Source organism: Lepidochelys kempii, chromosome 6 (assembly GCF_965140285.1).
Source record: "Lepidochelys kempii isolate rLepKem1 chromosome 6, rLepKem1.hap1, whole genome shotgun sequence".
NCBI lineage: Eukaryota > Metazoa > Chordata > Testudines > Cheloniidae > Lepidochelys > Lepidochelys kempii.
In genome coordinates this window covers 67,143,796-67,160,219 of record NC_136385.1, presented here as the reverse complement: position 1 = coordinate 67,160,219, position 16,424 = coordinate 67,143,796, and the positions used below count along the sequence as shown (strand labels likewise).

The 16,424-nt window shown below is 44.4% G+C and overlaps 1 protein-coding gene across 1 annotated transcript in view; it reads left to right on the top strand.

Annotated features, from left to right (window-relative positions):
• The window catches only part of MAP3K9 (mitogen-activated protein kinase kinase kinase 9), a 90,317-nt gene that overhangs the window by 50,698 nt on the left and 23,195 nt on the right, over positions 1–16,424 (top strand). The window contains exon 5 of the mRNA XM_073348505.2: positions 9,171–9,346. Within this exon, the coding sequence (XP_073204606.1) occupies positions 9,171–9,346 (176 nt within the window). The remainder of the gene's footprint in view (positions 1–9,170; positions 9,347–16,424) is intronic.

Below are 16,424 nucleotides of genomic sequence, written 5' to 3'. Positions count from 1 at the left end.
ACAACAGGCTTTGTTGCAAGGATAGGTTCCTGGGTTAGTGGTTCTGTTGTGTGGTTGCTGGTGAGTATTTGCTTCAGGATGGGGGGCTGTCTGTAAGCAAGGACTGGCCTGTCTCCCAAGATCTGTGAGTGATGGGTCATCCTTCAGGATAGGTTGTAGGTCCTTGATGCGGTGGAGAGGTTTTAGTTGGGGGCTGAAGGTGATGGCTAGTGGCGTTCTGTTATTTTTTTTGTTGGGCCTGTCCTGTAGTAGGTGACTTCTGGGTACTCTTCTGGCTCTGTCAATCTGTTTCTTCACTTCAGCAGGTGGGTATTGTAGTTGTAAGAATGCTTGATAGAGATCTTGTAGGTGTTTGTCTCTGTCTGAGGGGTTGGAGCAAATGCAGTTGTATCGTAGAGCTTGGCTGTAGACAATGGATCGTGTGGTGTGGTCTGGATGAAAGCTGGAGGCATGTAGGTAGGCATAGCGGTCAGTAGGTTTCCGGTATAGGGTGGTGTTTGTGACCATCGCTTATTAGCACTATAGTGTCCAGGAAGTGGATCTCTTGTGTGGACTGGTCCAGGCTGAAGTTGATGGTGGGATGGAAATTGTTGAAATCATGGTGGAATTCTTCAAGGACTTCTTTTCCATGGGTCCAGATGATGAAGATGTCATCAATGTAGCACAAGTAGAGTTGGGACATTAGGGGGCGAGAGCTGAGGAAGCATTGTTCTAAATCAGCCATAAAAATATTGGCATACTATGGGGCCATGCAGGAACCCATGGTAGTGCCGCTGATTTGAAGGTATACATTGTCCCCAAATGTGAAATATTTATGGGTGAGGACAAAGTCTCAAAGTTCAGCCACCAAGTTTGCCGTGACATTATCGGGGATACTGTTCCTGACGGCTTGTAGTCCATCTTTGTGTGGAATGTTGGTGTAGAGGGCTTCTACATCCATAGTGGCCAGGATGGTGTTATCAGGAAGATCACCGATGGATTGTAGTTTCCTCAGGAAGTCAGTGGTGTCTCGAAGATTGCTGGGAGTGCTGGTAGCGTAGGGCCTGAGGAGGGAGTCTACATAGCCAGACAATCCTGCTGTCAGAGTGCCAATGCCTGAGGTGATGAAGTGTCCAGGATTTCCAGGTTTATGGATCTTGGGTAGCAGATACAATACCCCAGGTTGGGGTTCCAAACAAACACCTACAAGATCTCTATCAAGAATTCTTACAAGTACAATACCCACCTGCTGAAGTGAAGAAACAGATTGACAGAGCCAGAAGAGTACCCAGAAGTCACCTACTACAGGACAGGCCCAACAAAGAAAATAAGAGAACGCCACTAGCCATCACCTTCAGCCCCCAACTAAAACCTCTCCACTGCATCATCAAGGACCTACAACCTATCCTGAAGGACGACCCATCACTCTCACAGATCTTGGGAGACAGGCCAGTCCTTGCCTACAGACAGCCCCCCAACCTGAAGCAAATACTCACCAGCAACCACACACCACACAACAGAACCACTAACCCAGGAACCTGTCCTTGCAACAAAGCCCGTTGTCAACTGTGTCCACATATCTATTCAGGAGACACCATCATATGGCCTCATCACATCAGCCACACTATCAGAGGCTCATTCACCTGCACATCTACCAATGTGATGTATGCCATCATGTGCCAGCAATGCCCCTCTGCTATGTACATTGGTCAAACTGGACAGTCTCTACGTAAAAGAACAAATGGACACAAATCAGATGTCAAGAATTATAACATTCAAAAACCAGTCGGCAAACACTTCAATCTCTTTGGTCACTCGATTACAGACCTAAAAGTGACAATTCTTCAACAAAAAAACTTCAAAAACAGACTCCAAGGAGAGACTGCTGAATTGGAATTAATTTGCAAACTGGATACAATTAACTTAGGCTTGAATAGAGACTGGGAGTGGATGGGTCATTACACAAAGTAAAACTATTTCCCCTTGTTTATTCTGCCCCCCACCCCCCACTGTTCCTCAGACGTTTTTGTCAACTGCTGGAAATGGTCCACCTTGATTATCACTACAAAAGGTTCTCCCTCCCTACCCCTGCTCTCCTGCTGGTAATAGCTCACCTTACCTGATCACTCTCATTGCAGTGTGTATTGTAACACCCATTGTTTCATGTTCTCTGTGTATATAAATCTCCCCACTGTATTTTCCATTGAATGCATCTGATGAAGTGAGCTGTAGCTCACAAAAGCTTATGCTCAAATAAATGTTAGTCTCTAAGGTGCCACAAGTACTCCTTTTCTTTTTGCGAATACAGACTAACATGGCTGCTACTCTGAAACCAAATTTAGAGTATTTGAAATCTAAGTCTACTTCCAAATTTTGCAGCTTGAGCCTATTGCTAGCTAATACTATTATCACTATTCTATAATCAGAATGGTCTAGTGCAGAGGTCTTAAATCTCTGGGGTGCACTGCCTTAGAGGGGCACGGCTGGGGCCCTCACCAACCCCCACAGGGAGGGAGTGACTCCCTGGCCACACGCCCAGGGATTTGCCGCCAGCCACAGCTGCCAGCCCTCTGCTCAAGGTCCCGGGGCTCTGCACCCAGCCGCAGCTGTAAGCCTCTGCCCCTGGCCAAGGGTCCGCTCCTGACCCCAGATGCGGCCCCAGCCTCTGTCCCCTTGCCCCTGTCAGTGTCTCTCCCACCCCTCACCCCCCCTCTCCCCGGAACCACAGCCCCACTCCCAGCTCCATGGGGTTGGGGGCACAGATAGGAGTAAGGGGGGGGGTGCGAGGTAAAAAGTTTGTGGACCACTGGTCTAGTGGATTGAACTCTTGGCTGGGGATCAGAAGGTCAGAGTTCTATTCGTGCTGTGCTGTTGACTTGGTGGGCCACATTAATGTAAATTGTAATCAATGGAATAGTACCTGCTTACAGTATTGACACAATAATTGAAATGAATGCGTACTTACAGTACACCAGTGGTGAAGTGGGCCTGGTATGTGACTTTTGATGGGTCACTTATCTCACAAAGGAGGGTTGTGAGGTTTAATGTGTATATAGTTCTCGTGCTAATCATCATCTGTGTCCCCCTCGATCTGGTAATGTCATACTCAAATTTTGGGGAAGGGGATTTAAGCATGACTGACACGCTGAAAAGCCCCAGGTGGTTGAAGGTTTGTTTAAAAAAAAAAAAAATCAGTTTCCAGAGGTGAGTTATAGTATGAATATAGTACCAAAGGAAGGAATAAAATCTTTTGTAGGGTGCAATTCAGGTGATGGCCCCGATGGGTTCTCTGGCTATTTTAACTCTGCAAACGTCCCCTGAGCCATCCACTCCAGACCAATTCTTAATTTTTATCAAAATATGTATATAGAATTCTAGAAGAATGCTTAGAACTTCTATATTGTGCCTTACAGCTGAGGCTCTCATAGCGCTTTACAACTGTTACAGAATTAAACCTCACAACCCTCCTGTGAGTCTGGTAGTATTACCCCCACTTTACAGATGGGGGAAAACGGAGGCATAGAGAGGTGAAGTGACTTGTTCAGTGTCACCCAATGAGTTAGTGGCAGGGCTGGCAATAAACCCAGAGTATCTGACTCCCCCTGTTAGTGGGATAGACTTGCCTTTGACTTAAATAGGTGTCACTGAGAGGTTTGTCTGCTTCTGGAATACTTTTGTTTCTCTCTGTCCTTTGATACAGATTACAAACACAGTTCAATTAAAAATCTAGAATTCTGTGTAATGTTTTGCTAAAACCATGAGCCATAAGATTACAAACAATGGAAGTGCAGCTACAGTACATACATCTGCATTACTACAACTATGACCTTAAGTGACAGTCCGGTTACGAAATTGGGTAACCAACTTGTCGGGTGGATGGGATTACCAAGAAACTACTGTAAATGCACACTTGAAAGTATAGTAGCCACTAAGGATGGAAACAATGTAACTTGTTCACTGAGATTCCCCTGGTCAGATACACAGGACATGCTATGCGATCAATGGGAATCTGATAGTATGCCAGTGAATTTAAGTACATCGCAAAGAATGCAGTGCAACAAGCTCAGTCTAAAAGAGCTAATGACAGCATCGAGCAGTCATAGTTTCAGTGCATTTTATACTGACAGTGTTTCTTAAAATCAAACATGGCTGTTGGTGGGGTGGAAAATATTGGGAGGTGTGAAATATTTCAACCCAATACCATAGAATAAGGGAATAAGAAAGCAATCACTTTCCTCCCCCTTCGTCAAAATTGTTTGTCAAAAACACCATTTCCCTTCTTGGTGAACTCTGGTTCCTCTAATGCTGATTTTGCTTTTGAGTTACTGCCCTGGTGGTCTTTACTGAGATGACAAACCTGAACTTACAAATCTTTTCTCTGAAGAGGGCAAGTTACAACTGTCCTCATTAGTGCAGATAATGACAGTTCTAGGTCTGGGAAAATAAAAGCCATAGATCACCTGCATAGTTATCAAGCTCACTCACTCATGAACTTGGCTGGTTGCAGTGCTTTGTTTTACACAGAGTCATGTTTGCTTTGCTATGCTTAAAAAGTGGGATAGAGGGGCACTTTATGCCCTTGACAAATTATGCCCTTGACAATTTTTCTATATTACCCATCATCACTAATTGGTCAGCATCAGGGAAGCTTCGAAGCAGTTTTGGACATCCCTGGTTCTGCACATAGATATAAGAGGCATCTTGTGAGCCATAAAAACAAAAATTTTCATTCTGTGTTGCTTTTGGGACCCAGATGTCTGAAGAACAGCATCCTGCTGCACAGAATCTCAGTACTATAACTCCTCACTTAGTCGTCCCAGTTAACGTTGTTTTGTTACATTGCTGATCAATTAAAGAACATTCTCGTTTAAAGTTGTGCAATTCTCCCTTATAAAGTCGTCTGGTAGCCGCCTGCTTTGTCCACTGCTTGCAGGAAGAGGAGCCCGTTGCAGCTAGCTCGTGGGGGCTTGGAACCAGCGTGAACCGGCAGCCCCCTATCAGCTCCCCGTTCCCCTAAGTTCCCTGTGCGGCAGCTGCCTAGCAGGCTATCAATTGCTGGTAGTTCAGCTGTCCCTCCCCAACTGCCATGTGTTGCTCCTGCCCTCTGCCTCAGAGCTGCTCCCCCAGACTCCTGCTTGCTGTGCCGGGGGGTGGGGGGGCTAATGTCAGGGTATCCCCTTCCCCCCTGCTCCTGCACCCCACTTACCCCATCTTCCACAGAGCAGGGGGATGCATGACAGGGTCAGGATGGGGGGGAAGAGCTTCCTCGCAGCAGCTGCCATCTCATCTTGCTGATTAACTTAAAAAGGCAGAGTACTTGAGAGTCAGCTTACTTAAAGAAGCAATGCGTGTCTCTCTCTCTCTCACACACATGGTGTGTGTGTCCCTGTCTCCCCTCCCTCCATTTGTGCTGCCTTGTAGAGTGTGAGGCTACATTAACTAACAACAATGAGTTAACCCTTGAGGGCTCAGCCAATTGCTAGTTCATCATTTAGCAGTAAGGCATCCACTGGGGAAATATCCCACCCTCTGACTTCACCACCTCAACCAAGCGTCAATCATCATCGCTGTGTACCAGTATTAAATTTTGTTTAAAACTTATACTGTGTGTATGCGTTGTGGCAGAGCTCCGACTTTGTCCCCATAGGTCCCACACTTCCAGGCAGTTTATGCTAGCTTCAGAGGCTCACTGCAACCCTCCACATAGCCCTTCTCTTTCTAGCGCCAGGGGATACAGTCTACTGAGCCCTTTTCATCATAAGCCAGCAAGGAGGCTGGTGAGAGAATTCCCACAGTTTCTGTTGCTCCTACGGCCTTATACCAAAACAGTTTAGCCTCCTCTCCTGACAGGGGCCTGTTTTCCCCTCCCAGGAGGTGTTTCTGTAATGGCGGGTTGGGGGGGGAACCGGGGCCCGCCCTCTACTCCAGGTTCCAGGCCAGGGACCCTAATGGTAGTAGCTGTTGGCAGCCAATCTTTCACTGCCAGAGTTGCTACATTTCCCTGGGTCACTTCCCCACAGCTCTCCTACTTTTCCCTTACCAATGACTTGAGAGTGTCTTCATTAACCAGCACTTCATCTGCACTTGCTCTCCTCTGCCTGACTGGAGTGAGCCCTTTTACAGTATCAGAGGGGCCTTAATTAGAGTCAGGTGGTCACATTAGCCTAATGGCCTCACCTGACTCTTTGCAGGTTAATTGGAGTCAGGTGTTCTTATTAGCCTGGAGTAGCCCCTGCTCTGGTCAGTCAGGGAATGGAAAACTGTTAATCCAGTGGCCAGTATATCTGCCTTCTGCTACTTTGCTGTAGTGGGCGCTGTCCGGGGTCCTCTGCTCGGTGTCCCCGTCCAGTTCCCTTCGTTTGACCCTTTGACCACACTCCCGTCCCTGTTTTTCATTAGTTGTCCCCCGTAATTAGTTGGCTTCCCAGGTCCTGTGGATCCCCCCTTAGGCTGAGGGGGATCCTTTCGTAGTGGACGAGCTCCGCCCGCCCACTTCCTGGATCCCAATAGGGCTACTTTGCTGTAGTGGGCGCTGTCCGGGGTCCTCTGCTCGGTGTCCCCGTCCGGTTCCCTTCGTTTGACCCTTTGACCGCACTCCTGTCCCTGTTGTTCATTAGTTGTCCCCTGTAATTACTTGGTTTTCCAGGTCCTGTGGAGACCCCCCCTTAGGCTGGGGGGTGATCCTTTAGCAAAGCCCGCCCACTTCCTGGATCCCAATAAGGCTACTTTGCTGTACCCAACTGGCCTGGGTCTATCACAGTGTGTGTATATAATATATAGTCTTTTGTCCTAACCCCCCTATTTACATTAATTCTTATGGGGAAATTGGATACATTACAATTGCTTAACATCGTTTTGCTTAAAGTCACATTTTTTCAGGAACATAACTACAATGTCAAGCAAGGAGTTACTGTATCAAAATTCCCAAATGGAGAATTGCAATAATTTCAAAATAAAAAAAATACAAAATCAGGATCCCAGCAGAGTCAAAAGGGATAAGAAATAGGAGTTCAGACTAATCCCTGGTGTAACTGTTAAATGAATAGAATTATTGCAGAGATGAATTTGGCTCATGATGTCTTCTAATCTAACTGGCAATTTTAAAATTATAAAGCATCAGTAGAATGTTAATGTTCTTAGAATGTTCTAAACTTCCCTTTTTATGGGGGAGAAAAAAAAAGCAGGCAATATCCCACTTTCTTGCACAACTTCTCTTGGTCATGTGGGAAGCCTGTGCTTCAGCCCCTCCAGGTACTGGTTAAAAGGGATGGTTACATTTACACATTGGGAAGGCCCTCTGCATTACAGCATCTGTATCTGCAACTGGGGGATTGAGGTTGTTGTACTCTGCCACATCTGGGACTATGGTCATGTGATAGGCCTTTCCTATCTGACTTCTTGTTGGGGCTTGGCATGAAGGAGTTCTCTAGCATTAAAGGGAATAAGTGTATGACTCAGGCAGGAATCTATGAAGACTGCACTAGGAGACAAAATGTAGAATGAGCAATTAACATTTGCTGAGAAAGGGGGCCTACATTTGAGGTAAGGGGGTGGAATGATTGGGATTTTCCTCATCATGAGAGTTTCAGATCCTCCACTTAACATGATGGTATCTTTAAAAGCAGGATCTTGGTAATTTAAGAGTTTGGGATTTTATTATACACCATTCTCTATTTAATCTCTCTGGCCCACATTGCTATAGTACCTGAGCATCTTTTTTATACTATTGCCTGTTAGGAGCTGCTAAGAATTGTACATGTTGTGGTAAGATGGTGCCTTAAATTCTGTATTTTGGGAGCTATATAATAGAACAAGTTACTGCATTTTGAGTTCACGTTTTGAAACGTGGCAGCTCAAATCTGGTTTAGATTAAGTGGGGAAAGTTGCTTGTTCTTTGCTCATGTAAAACAAACAAACACCGCACAACTTGGTGTCAATGACCGAGTGTGTCATGTATATTGCAGATGAGAATTGAAGATGTATAGGATATATTTTTCACTGCAAGGTTAGCTCAGGATCTTACTCAGTTGTTGCCCCTCACCTCCCTTTCATCCACACACTCAGCCCTCTTAGCTGAGTTAAGTGGTTCTTTCAACCTCAACTAGCTGGCGTATCTGGGGGTATAGGTTAGAGCCCAGCTTTGCTTTCACTCAAACTGGTAACCTGCTCACTTTGCAGTGAGGTTGCAGGCTAAATCACAAGAGTGCTGATAGTCCTTCAAGCCTTCTCACAATTCCTTCTGTGTGCAGGACAGATCAGTTCTCCTACAATTCACTGGAAAAGAATCTGTGCTCTGCTAACTGCAGCAAAAAGAGCTATGAGACATGCTCACAGAAGTCACAGAGAGGCTGGGGACAGATATTAATACCTGGTGGTAGGGGCCCCCCTGGTGAGGGCCTTACGTGCTAATTGCATTTCTTGGGGGGAGGGATAGCTCAGTGGTTTGAGCTTTGGCCTGCTAAACCCAGGGTTGTGAGTTCAATCCTTGAGGGGGCCATTTAGGGATATGGGGCAAAAATTGGGGATTGGTCCTGTTTTGAGCAGAGGGTTGGACTAGATGACCTCCTGAGGTCCCTTCCAACCCTGATATTCTATTATTCTAAGTCCTAGCAGCACAAATGGGGGAGCACAGCACCAATGAGGACACAGTAACTTGGGTATGGCTTTGTATTGTGGCTGCTCACCCCAGTCTAGGCTAATTTAAGTACCATTCACCCAATTAACTCTGCAGTAAAGTGCAGAAGAAGCTTATACTAACCCTTGCTTCTCTATGCCGAGCTATGCTCTCAACAGCAAAATCAGTCTCTGTTCTATAACCACTTAGAGTTTTAAGCAAAGTATTTGGGGAAAATATTTATGCTGTGTGGTTTTTAACAAGCTTGGTAGTGTAGTTATCTATAAACTGAGTCAGTCTCTAACAGTATTTTATTTATTTAATATTTATATTTCAGTAGCATTTAGAAGCCACCAAATCAGGACATATTTAAAAAGGGAGTCCCTGCCCCAAAGAGCGTAGTCTACAAGAGAAGACATGAGGATGAGGTTGGGGGATGGGAGAGGCCGGGTAACAAAAATGTGATAATGCACAATTCTTAGCCAGTCAGAAGGAGTAAACACAACTTGCCACCTGCTTAGTCTCTAACCTCCTTATTCTGATGTTTAACAACTTGCTTGCTTTTGTCCTGTTTTAGACTGTTGGAATTCTGACCCACACTCACGACCATCTTTCGCCAATATACTAGACCAGCTCACTACCATAGAGGAGTCTGGCTTCTTTGAAATGCCCAAAGATTCCTTCCACTCCTTGCAGGAAGACTGGAAACATGAGATCCAGGAGATGTTTGATCAGCTCAGGGCCAAAGAGAAGGTAAACAGGGAAAAACATTCCACTCTCATGTGATCTTGGACTGTGATCTTGTCTAGTTTCACGGCCTAAACAGTATCATCTTTGTGTGTTGGTTTCTTTTACTGGCATTTTTAATATGTACATAAAGGGGTTGGAATGGGAACAAAATAGGTTGTAGTACTCTTCCATGCTGTGTCCACACCTAAACCTTGTCCGCTTGTGACATCAAAATGAGAGTCCAGTCACAAATACTGAAGATTTTCCATAATATGGTAGTTCCTCTCCATTTTTCCATGTGTCACCTGGCAATGAAATTGTTAACAATCATGACAAATACATTATCATTAGGCTTATATGTCAACACCCAAATAATATGGAAGAGGCAGTTCACATTCTCAGAGCTATTGTTTCAAGCTGCCTGAAAATTCAAGCAAACATCAGTATTGGTTACACGATGGTCATCTTTTCAAGGTTTTGGTCACAACCACAAGGGCTAGAGACTTACATTTTTAAAAAAAATTATATTTCAGATACTGGAGCACAAGGTACATCTGTCAGCCCAATTTGACTCTTTGTAGGGAATTAGGTCAGCTCATCATGTAATCGGGAAGCTTTTAGAAATGTCAGTATGCCTGTGTTTTTAGGGGTCTCTTGACATAATCATGCTAGTAATGGTATTGACCTATTTCTATCACCAATCATACAAGTTTCCCACTTAATTGATTTAGTTGGTATGGCACTAAATTTTGCAGTGCTGTTCTAGGTGTCAATTACACACATACACTTAAAATGTACTGGATTTGGCCTGCACCATATGGCCTGCAGTATCAGTGACCAGATTGTGACACATGGAGCCTCTAATCTCTGTCCTCCCCAGGCTCTGATCTTGAGACCATAGGGATTGTCAACAGGCAAGAGCAACAGTAAAAAAAAACAAAATGAAAATAGCTTCAGAGGATGGATCAGTGAGAAGAGAAGCTCAAGTAGATAGAGCTGTTGTACCCTGATTTGCCCCCTCCCCATTGCAGGAGTTCTCAGTGTGTCTGGAACTGATGCAAGGCCAGGGGAAAAGAAACACAGCTGGTGGCTGGCTCACTTAAAAGCTATCTGCCTTCCATATACTTTATGGTCTCTGCTACAAATAGTCATTGGAGTCACTGAAGCAGCTGTCGCCCGGCTACTCCCTACCCTGTTTCCTCTGTTTTCCTGGAATGCACCAGCAGGTCCCTTTGCCTTCCCTTTTCCGCCTTCCCCTTCTCCGTAGTAGCACTGAGCTCTCTAGTAAGTGTAAGAGAAACGCTGGGTGATTGAGTGTGGCAGCAGACTAAGTGGAGACAGCATTAGAGGATAGTAAGGACAAGGGGATGTCCGTCACCAAAAATGAAGGATGCTCAGTGAATGGGGGTGGAGTTCTCATGTACTGTCAGAAAAGTGAACATAAACTGCAGCAGCTCTGTTACTGCCCTTGTAGAACATCTGCTTACTATGATCAGTATAAAAAGGGGGGACGAAGTCTCCATCAGTGTATTACAATGGAGTGACTTAATATGTCCACCAGTTGGGCTGGTGGATATATGCCTAACCAAAGTTAAGGGAATGATGAGCTTATCTATAATGAAATTGTCACTTAAAGGTCAATTTGCTTTAGGCTCAAATGTTAATTTAGGGGTTGAGTGAGAAGGGGCTCTCTGTTGGTTTGTGTTTTTTAAACCAGCCAAAAAAAAAAACCAAAAAACCTTTATGTAACTAGGAATGTGTTAAGAACTTTTTTTAAATTACATGTGGTGGTGGTGTCCGTTGGTACACGTGGTACAACAGGATTATGTTAGTGCTTTAGAGGCAGAAAATGAATTCACTCTAATTAGTCCAAGTTCAGTGTCCAGTCTTAGTGATCTGCAAACAGTAAACAAAACCATCAATTGTGAGAATTAAATTTTAAAATTATTTAAATGTGTAGTTTTTCTTAAATTTTTCAGATCAGGAACCGTCTGTTTGTACAGTGCATAGCACAGTGGGTCCCCAATCCCAATTGGAGCTTCTGGTGCTACTATTATAGAAGGAAAAATGTGAATCATCTATAGCATTTAGAAAAGGACATTTTGAAGAATACTTACTTTGACAACGAGTGTGTTTTTTTTTTTAATAAAGCTTATTATCAAGCTTGTAGGACGGTATTACAGATAACAGTGAGGTTACCAAAAAAAAAAGACAGAAGAAAAGAAAGAGAAGGAAAGAGAGAGAGAGAGAGAGAGAGAGAGAAAATCAGTTTAAAAGTGTGTTTAAAATTTAACAGTATGCTTCCAAACCAAAAGGAATTAAAGTTGAACTCTTCAACTTTTACCTCTGCAGTGAAATTGACCAACTGGAGATAATTATTCTGTGATTTTCTGAAACCTTTTGTCCTTGTGGTGAGAAGGAAGGAATGTAATGGGGAGAGCAAAGGATTTAGAGATCTCAGGAACAATTAATTCCAATTGATCCATTTCATCAACAAAGGGCAAGGTGAAAAGTTAACTTTAAAGTCCTCCATGTTCACAGGGATGCTGCACCCTACCATGAATTGATAGGAACGACCTCTATATAATGAACATTTAAAAGGAAACAAATAAACCTCACTTCATCTCTCTTGATAATGTTATTGTATAGATTTGTGTTAGAGCTCATAGATTCAGTCTTTAAGGCTAGAAGAAACCATCGTGATCATCTAATCTGATGTCCTGCACATTATAGGCCGCAGAACCTCACTCACCCATTCCTGCAATAAACCCATAATCTCAGCTGAGTTACTGAAGTCCTCAAATAATGATTTAAAGACTTCAAGTTACAGAGAATTCACCATTTACTCTAATTCAAAGAGCAAGTGACCCAAGCATCAGAGAATGGCAGAGACCGTGGGGCTCTATTGCCTACTTGACCTGGGGGAAAATTCCTTCCCAACCTCAAATATGGCAGTCAGTTAGACCCTGAGTGTATCAATGAGACCCACCAACCAGATATCTGGGAAATAATTTACTGTAGTAATTCAGAGCCCTCCCTATCTATTGTCTCATCTCTGGCTGTTGGAGAGATTTACTTCTAGCAGTTGCAGATTGTCTACGATGGCATGTAGCCTATCTCATCATACCATCCCCTCGACAAACTTACCAACCTCAGTCTTGAAACCATTTGGGTTTTTTGTCCCTGCTGTTTCCCTTGAAAGACTGTTCCAGATCTTCACTCCACTGATGATTAGGAACCTTCATCTAATTTCAAGCCTAAACTTGTTGATTGCCAGTTTATATCCATTTGTTCTGGTGCCAACATTGGCCCTTAACTTCAATAACTCCTCTCTTTTGTGTTTATCCCTCCTAATGTATCTATAGCGAGCAACCATATCTCCCCTCAGCCTTTGTTTTGTTAGGCTAAACAAACCAAGCTCCTTGAGTCTCCTCTCATAAGATAGGTTTTCCATTCCTCTGATCATCCTAGTAGCCCTTCTCTGCACCAGTTCCAATTTGAATTCATCTATCTCAACCATGGGAGACTGGAACTGTGCACAGAGTATTCCAGATGACGTCTCACCAGTGTTTTGTACAATGATACTAACGCTTCCCTGTCTCTGTTGGAAATACCTCGCCTGATGCATCCTAGGATTGCATTAGCCTTTTTCACAGCCACATCACATTGGTGACTCTTAGTCATCTTGTGATCGACCAGTAGACCCAGGTCTTTCTCTTCCTCTGTCACTTCCAACTGATAGATCCCCTGCTAATAGCAAAAATTCTTGCAGTTAGTCCATAAAGGCATGTCCTTGCACTCTGCACTATTAAATTTCATCTCATTTCTATTATTCCAGTTTTCAGGGTCATTTTGTAGAATATTCCGGTCCTCCTCCAGAGTGGCGGATTAGCCACTGGGCCGATGGGCCCCAGGGCCCTGGCCAACTGGGGGACTCTGGAAAAATGGGTGCCCCTGCAACCCGACCCTGCTCCCCGGCATGTTTCAGCTCACAGGGAGTGGACGGAGCAGCTTTTCCCTTACGCTCTGGGTCTTGCCTTAGCAGCTGGACACCACCTCCTGGGTCCTACTGCTATCCTGTTTCCTCTACAACCGTGAGTGCCTGCAGAGAGGTAGGAGGGATGCAGAGCAAGGGAGGTGGGGTGAGGGGAAGGGAAGGGGAGAGGAAGGAGATGGGGAAGAGAAGGGGATACAGGAATGGGTGGGGGGAAGTAGGAGCCCAGCATGTGGCATTCTCTGGGCCACCAGCAGCTCCAGCAGGGAGGCAACCGCAGCAACACCAGAACAGGGACATTGCTGCAGCTGCCGATGCAGGAGTGATTGCCAGCAGCAGCTGGGGCCTCCCCTGTTACGCCATCCTGTCCCCCCCCAGCACCAGCAGCCCAGGTAGCACTGTAGGCGGAAAGCGAGAGCCAGTGAACCAAGGGGACTGGCTTCAGCGTGCATGTGTGCGTGTGTATGGGCGCGCTTTGCCCCCCTACCCCCACCCCCCCAAATATAGCAGTCAAACTACAACTATAGCCCTGGGACTGGAGGAGCTCCAGCTCCCTGCTGCGGGCCTCAGAGCCAGGGGAGCTCTCACTCCCAGGTGTGGTCTGGGGCCATGGCAGGGGGGAAGGGCACAGAGCTTCTCTGGTGTTGGGGCTGCAGTGGGGGGATTGAGGGACAGAAAGGAACAAGGTTGTGGAGCTCCTGGGGGAGGGGAGCAGAATAGGGCTGATTGTGTGTGGAACACAGCAGAGCGGTGCAGGGAGGGACAGATTGGGGTGGGACTGTGGGTGGGACTGTGGGTGGAAGGAGGGGTGAAGAGGGGCCCCCACTTGGTCTGGCCCAGGGCCCCACGAAACCTTAACCCGCCTCTACTCCTCCATATTGACAATACCTCCCAACTTTGAGTTATCTGCAAATTTTATTAGTCCACTTTTTTTTTTAGTCCACTTTATTGGCCACTTTTGTGCCAAGGTGATGAATGAAAATGTTAAATAAGATTAGTCCCAAGCCGGATACCTGAGGAACTCCACTAGTATCATCTCTCCACCTGACAGTTCACGTTTCAATATGACCCAGTATAGTCTCCCTTTTAACCAGTTCTTTATCCACCTTTCAATTCTCGTATCAATCCCGTATTCTCAAATTTAACTAATAATTTCCCATGTAGAACTGTATCAAATGCCTTACTGAAATCCAGGTAGATTAGATCTACTGCATTTCCTTTGTCAAGAAAATTTGTGATCTTCTCAAAGAAAGAGATCACGTTGGTCTGCCATAATCTACCTTTTGTAAAACAATGTTGTATTTTATACCAGTTACCATTTACCTCTGTCCTTAACTACTTCATTTTTCAAAATTTGTTCCAAAACCTTGCATACAACTGAGGCCAAACTAATGGGCCTGTGGCTTCCTTTCTTAAAAATAGGTGCTATATTAGCAATATTCCAGTCACAGTGTGCAACCCCCAAGTTTATGGATTCATTAAAAATCCTTTGCTGTAGGGCTGGCAATTTCATGTGCCAGTTCCATTAATATTCTTGAATGGAGATCATCCAGGCCTGCCAATTTGGTCCTATAAACTTTTGGTCCTATAAGCTTCCACCTCATATGATTTCTACTTCCGTAAGCTTGTTATCATTAGCCACCCTGCCACTACCCCCTAAGATCCTCATTACCTTTATTAAAACCGAGGCAAGGTATTCATTTAGGTGTTGGACTATGCCTAGATTATCTTTAATCTCCACTCCACCCTCAGTGCTTAGTGGTCCCCCTTCTTTCCATATTTCCTTTTTATTTAAATGGCTAAATAATCTTTTATGATTGTTTTTAATTTCCTTTGGAAGTTCCAACTCTGCTTAGCTTTCGGCAGTTCTCACTTTTCTCCTATACTTTGGGACATACAAGAGGTAGCTTTCCTTGTTGATCCATTCCTTGTAGGCTTTCTGCTTTCTCTTAATAAGATGACTGGGATGCTTGTTCATCCAGTTTGGTCTGCAACCCTTCCCTATGAATTTTTTCCCCTTGCTTGGGATGCAGGCTTCAGACAGCTTCTGCAACTTCGACTTAAAGTAATTCCAAGCCTCCTTCACATTCAGATCCTTAAGTTCTTCAGTCCAGTCCACTTCCCTAACTACTTCCCTTAATTTTTTTTTAAAGTTTACCCTTTTGAAATCAAAGATCCTACTTGCAGACCTATTTTTGTTTATCCTTCCATTTAGTGTCAACTAAATTAGTTTATGATCACTTGATCCAAAGTTGTCCTTTATAGCCAGTTCTTCTGTGAGGTGCTTGTTGCTTACCAATACCAAATTTAAAATGGCGTCATCTCTTGTTGGTTTGGTGACTATTTGGTGGAGAAAACTTTCAGCCATCACATCGAGCAATATCTGGGCCCAACTGTTATTAGTAGCACTTGTCCTTCGATCTATATCTTAGAAATTAAAGCTTCCCATAATCACACAATTCCTACTAGTACTTATTTCATTAAAGATATTAGTTGTCTCTATCCATGTCCAAATAGGATCCTTTGGGGCTGCAGCATATCCCAAGCACTATCTCATTGGAGCCTCTGTTACTTTTCTTCCCCAAAGTGATTTTGGTCCCCAACAAATTCTGTCTTTCCATTCCATCTCTTCTAATTTCTTTATAGTCTGCCTTGTGATTAATATGCAATGCTACTCCACTGCCTATACCTTTTATTTCTGTCTTTCCTCAACAGCACATACCCTTCAGTACCTGTACTCCAGTCATGACTACTATTCCACCATGTTTCTGTTATCCCTGTTATATCTTGTTTCACTTCCTGCACCAGTAATTCTAGTTGCTCCATTTGGTTGCCTTATGTTGGAGCTAGGTTTTTTTGTTTTGTTTTCTGTCTTATGATGCGCTAGATGGGAACATTTAATTTTTAGACTGCTTTGAAGTCAATTTAAACAAATTAATGTAGATGCTGATTTAGGCAGGAAAACAAGGGGGAGTTAACAGTTGGAAATTCTGAACAAATCCTGCAAAAATAAGCTGCCATGTCCCATGTCTTTCCCCTTCCCACTCTCTCAAATACCTGGAAAACAAGCTTCCAGGTTCAACTGTTTATTTTATTTTTACAGTCAGT